The 5,267-nt window shown below is 47.9% G+C and overlaps 2 protein-coding genes across 2 annotated transcripts; both read right to left on the bottom strand.

Annotated features, from left to right (window-relative positions):
* Nucleotides 1-594: 594 nt before the first annotated feature.
* LOC125528387 (F-box/LRR-repeat protein At2g43260-like) lies at nt 595-3,354 on the bottom strand (the record flags this gene model as incomplete). Its single annotated transcript, XM_048692868.1, has 2 exons — nt 2,159-3,354; nt 595-751 (listed from the first exon to the last, which is right to left on the bottom strand). Coding segments are annotated over exons 1-2 (1,353 nt in total), but the record flags the coding sequence as incomplete, so codon positions are not given.
* LOC125528388 (putative F-box/kelch-repeat protein At1g12870) lies at nt 3,321-4,397 on the bottom strand. Its single transcript, XM_048692870.1, has one exon. It carries the CDS (start codon nt 4,262-4,264, stop codon nt 3,560-3,562), a length of 705 nt encoding a protein of 234 aa, XP_048548827.1. The 5' UTR covers nt 4,265-4,397; the 3' UTR covers nt 3,321-3,559.
* Nucleotides 4,398-5,267: the final 870 nt, after the last annotated feature.

Here is a 5,267-nt window from a genome sequence, read left to right as displayed (position 1 = left end):
CGGGGCCTCCAGGCCGGCGGCGGGGTGGCGCGGATGCGAGGCATGCCCCCGCGAGACGGAAATATCCAAGGGCCGAGACTCCTCATCGCCCCTCTCCCTGGCACCTCGCCTCCCTCCCGTGTTCTCCCGAGATCCAAATCAAGAAGATTGGGGGATATGAGGCTGGAGGAGGTGGAGCTCGGGACAGGAGATGAAGAGGACACGGGCACGGGCGACGGCACGCGGTGGATTTGGCGGAGAAAGAGGCGGAGGTTGGAGGAGAGGAAAGGAAAGAGAGAAAGAGGGGTCGCGTCTCGCATGTGTGGGGAACCTTCGTGGGGAAGGAAACACTGCGAGGAAGGTCACACGAAACTCCCCTGGTGTGAATGGTGGACCAACACCTTTTTTTTTCTCTCGTTACTACTCCTAGTCAGACGTGCCATACGCCGAAGAGCACCCTTGATGCACACCTTATTGTTTTGGATTGTTCGCCTTTCGTAATGTGTCCATCTTGATTCATTCCAAGGCGTGAAGATTGCCCTGGAGATGCTACCTGTAGCACCCCATCAAGATCATACAAGTTCTCAGTCGTGCGCCTTGCCGGATCATAAAGACCCAGTTTTCTTCGTCTCTGGGGTCGACAAGCAACGGCACCACAACGTTTTCTCCAAGGGAATAGCCCGACCAACCTTTTAAATAGACTTTATATGCTCTGTCCCAGCGACCATGCTCCAGCTTCCAAATATCTAATTCTTCTGCGACAGGATCAGCAGGGGCGGAGCCAGGATTTCGACATGAGGGGGGCGCGGAAAATGAAAGCCATTTATTAAAAAAAACATCTCGTGCTTCGTCTACCATTATACTACATAACTTATTAATACAAATTTTCTTCTCTAATTTGTGTCTGACCTCTTTGAGAATGTAATTTCAGAATTTCTTGTTGCACGATATGGTAGGGATACTTCGTATTTTCTGGTGAATTTCCAAGACAAAATCTATTTTGCTACAATAAGGGAGTAGCAACTTCAGCAGTTCAAGAGAATTAATAAGCCAACAACTTAAGCGGTTCAAGAAAATTACCTTTATTTGTAGATCGTGGAGATTCATCCTTACCTTTATAAGCACAAGCTTGAATGTCAAGCACCTCATGAAATCACCAAAAAAAGAAATTGTTAATTCTTTACTAAAGTATATTATATAATGTTTTCGGAAAATCTTCCTTACTTGATGGAATCAATTGTAACTTTAAGCTTTAGTCTTGCTTCTGCAACCATCTTCACAGATACTTGTACAATTGCCCTAAAATATATATGATCATGTATGATTGATAAGCACCCTCCAGAATATAAATCGTCCTGCTTTTTCTTTCTTATCATGTTCCCAAATCTATTGGCGCTTACAGGGTCCCTTGCATCAGTATTGTTATCTGCAATATATTGTTCTGCGACTTCTACCGGTGCCACAACCCCCTGATCATCAACATTGTTATTTGCAATAGGTTGCTCCTCGGATGGATTTACATTTTCAACGTTAGTAATGTTGGAGGTTGAAGTCCAACCATTGGCTTGAAAAAGGAATTTATCCCTTAATTGTTACTGGCCTTTGTTTCATCATTGATTACTGTAACAAAAAAGAAACTTGATTAATAGATTAATACAATGTTTTATAGATAATACCAATTGACCATTCTAAGATTGTAAAATTCATATTAGAAATCCAAATAGCTAGTAGCATCTGATGGTACCTTCTTCCTCTATCCTGATCTCCCGACTTTCAGCATGATCTGATCTGCATGCAGCCTGCGTTTGACATGTGAAAGCGGACTGTAAATCGATTGATGGTGTCGTTGTTATGAGCGATGGGCCCCGCGGCGGCGGCGGCAGCGGGATGCCCTAGTGCGGAACACGCGTGTACGCACGTTCAGATAACGGGGAAAACAGTAGCCAAGTCACAGCCGTACATGCGTACATGGGCTATTGGGCTTTGGCTTACTGTCCTTCGGTGTAACTAGATTTAATTAGTAGTATTACATATATATATGGGCTAATGATGCAATTAACTCCGGCCAATTAGCACACGCACAGTATATAGTACCTGCTACAAATGTTAAGGGGGGCGAGCGATTGGCAGGGGTCTAGCCCCTGCTCGCCCCCCCCTTGTCTCCGCCCCTGGATCAGCAAGGACCTCACATAACATTCCCTCAAGCTCGATCACAAATGCTTGGCAAGGACTCGTGTCACTCCACATTGCGATGGGTGAAGGGCAAGGGACGAGATCAAACATCATTTTTGTGACGTCAAATGATACAATGACCCTCTTATGAATCTCCAACAACCTTGGTTCACTCATCCAGTATAAAACTCCTGCTACATAGGCAGGTGGCATGCTATTTATAGGCAGATGGGGTTGAAGATTGTGTTGGATCGACGTGAGTCCAATGACTGAGCATGTCAGGAAATACTGCCGAGATTCGAAGTCCTTCAAGTGATAGAAAATCTGAACGACAACATGCTCCTGTTTCAACATGTTCAACCCCAGACAAGCATTCTTGTTGCCAACTGTGAAAGCGTGGTCTTCTAGTGTACATACATTGCCATGCTTCATTGCGAGTACACGGCGGCGCAGTTGGTGTGGCCACACTACTGCATGGTAGTTATGGTGATAACCTGTGGAAGGATTGTACAAATAGTCCTCGGTCACAGTACTTATCAGGTTCCTACCATGGCAAGGCTTAGAGCAAACCACCTTTGTATCAAGCCATGCGCCTTGGCTAGGACCATCGCGAAGCAATTTCTTCGAGGGAGCAAAGCTGAAACCCAATCCTCCTGGCCCCTTGCCGACAAGCATGACTCTTGGCTCCCTGTCCATGTTGTTATGTGCATGGTAAGAGCGAATGAAACTTCCACTCTCGATCAAACTAAGCCACTGCTTGCTTACAAGTTTGAACTGTGTGGCAAAATCACCTGGGAGTCGGAGTAGGATCTCCTTGATAACTTTAGTTAGCGGAGATGATAACGCCATCTCTACGTTGGTTTTGTGTACCGGAGCAAGACTCTCTTTGAATAAACTGAATCTAGGAGCATACTGCTTATCGGTCTTATAAAATGAAGTCTCCGGTATTGCAAGAATGGTGTCGAGAGTCCTAGACAGCAGGTCATATGTGATCACCTTGCCATTGGAAGTTGCCAAGATCACCTTTTCCATCGGTCCACAGTCGCCAAAATAACCGATAGCTCTGATAATCTGCGGACCTAACAAAGAGTCTCCTTCAAGGTGCCGCGACAAATCAATGCTATGCAACAAAGACCAATCACTAGAGCTGTAGTTCCAGATCTCCATCATACCACTGTTTTGAGCACGAAGGTCCCGGACCATACACAAGCGGCCAGCGAGGTCCACCAAGTGCACTTCGGGTTGTGGTTCCTCAAAAGGCGGCGACCGGACGCAGACGAAGGTCTCATCTTTGAGAGAAAATGATAATACGGCAGCGCTTGGCCCAGCACTTGGGTAAATAAGCCAATGCAGAAATCCGTCTGCAAATACCGGTGGCAGAAATCCATCCGCAAATATCGGTGGTAGCTTACCTTGAGTCCATGTTGCTGTTATAATGGCGGTCTGAATAAAGTGGCAGAACCTGAATGGCACACCACCAACAGGTGGCCTCCAGCGATCTCCATGCTCGCCGCCGAGGATCGTACACCTCGCACCCGATCCTCTGCTTCTCGTCCAGTTTCCCACAGGCCACCCTCAGCCTCACGACCTTGTACTCCTTGGTGCTGGCGTCAAAGCCGAGGCCAGCAGTCGAGAAGATGGCGTGCTGGCAAGGCGGCAGCTGGGTGACCGCCCGTGTGGCCGCGTTGGAGACGTAATAGGCCGGCGCCACCGGGTCGTGCAGGAGAGTGAGGCCGTGGCACGGCAAAGGTGATAAGACTGCAAAGTCGCCGTGCACGTCGTCGAGAGTAAACAACGGGCCATTGCTAGAGTCCGATGACGAGCCCAGGTACACCCCGGTGGAGTCATATGCTGCTGACGGCGAGATGAATATGAGCTTAGGTTGCGGCACCGCCTTGGCCTCCGCCTCAGCTTTGGCCGTGTGGAGGCTGCAGAACTCCTCCGACGAGAGCGCGACGGCCCAGGAGCGGCAGACGGCGCGGAAGCGGAGGATGGATCTGACGGGCGGCCGCAGGAGCACCTCTGTCGTCACCTCGTCCGGCAGCACCAACGCGCCAAGCGATCCTATGGCTACGACGACCCTCGCTCTCTTGGTGGTCGTCGTCGACGACATCTCGCCTTGGAGGCTTAGACCGGGAACAGCTGAGATGATCTATCTCGATCCTGAAGAAGAAATTAAAGATCGGGTAACTCAGATGCGAACATCAACAGCGAGGAAATCCGGGAAAGCTAGAAAAAAAGTTACCGACCGAGAAGGGGCGTCTCGGCTTCGGCGTGGCACTCCCCCCTCGCCGGCCAGGTTGGGATCGGCGACGGCGAGGGGACGAACGGAAGAGGATGGAGGGCGACGGCGAAGAGTATCGAGCGACAGGATGGATTTTCTCTTACTAGGCATCGGAGTTTTTTTTGTTTGAGCGAAACTAGGCATCGGAACGGAACAGGTCCAGAGGTATCCATGCATGTTTGGGCTGGGGCCCACCTAATCCTACGGTCACAAGAAAGGTGGCACACGAGTCCTATAGCTTTCCCTAAAAAAAAGAGTCCTATAGCTTTTCTAGCCCAACAAGATACAAATGCGTCAAATATCACAACTAATGCTTTTTTTTGCGGATAGAAATTTGTATTACTCATCCACCAAAGTCCTTACAATCAATCGCACCTAGTTCCAAAGCCTCTGGAGGGCCAGAACCTAACCAAGTCATGGTTCTACCCTCAATACGAGCAAATTTAGCTAAGCTATCATTATCTTTATTTTGGCTACGACTTACATGAGTAACACAATTTTCATGTAGAGAAATAAGATATCTAATCTCCTTGATGATGGACGAATATACCGATCTGTCAACCTTTGAAGCCTGGATTAATTTCACTGCAATTATAGAATCCATATCAATCTGCACTGGTAACTCACTTCTTTGGATGGAGAAAGATAAACCTTCTATGCATGCACATAATTCAACTTCAAGTGCATCCCGACAAGAAAATAACTGCCTACAAGAAGAGAAGATGATGGCTCCCTTGTGTCTCTTAACTAATTTCACTACAACTAATGCTTCAAATACATCAAAAATGGGTAGGGAGGCCTCATATCACAATTGTGAGGGAGATGGAAAATA

Source organism: Triticum urartu, unplaced genomic scaffold, assembly GCF_003073215.2.
Source record: "Triticum urartu cultivar G1812 unplaced genomic scaffold, Tu2.1 TuUngrouped_contig_4837, whole genome shotgun sequence".
In the NCBI taxonomy this organism is placed as follows: Eukaryota; Viridiplantae; Streptophyta; class Magnoliopsida; order Poales; family Poaceae; genus Triticum; species Triticum urartu.
Note: the sequence above shows the minus strand (reverse complement) of the source record. Positions and strands in the feature narration are given on the sequence as shown.

Excerpts from the sequence above, each read along its gene's own strand:
- LOC125528388 (XM_048692870.1), bottom strand. The coding sequence starts at position 4,264 with ATGTCGTCGACGACGACCACCAAGAGAGCGAGGGTCGTCGTAGCCATA.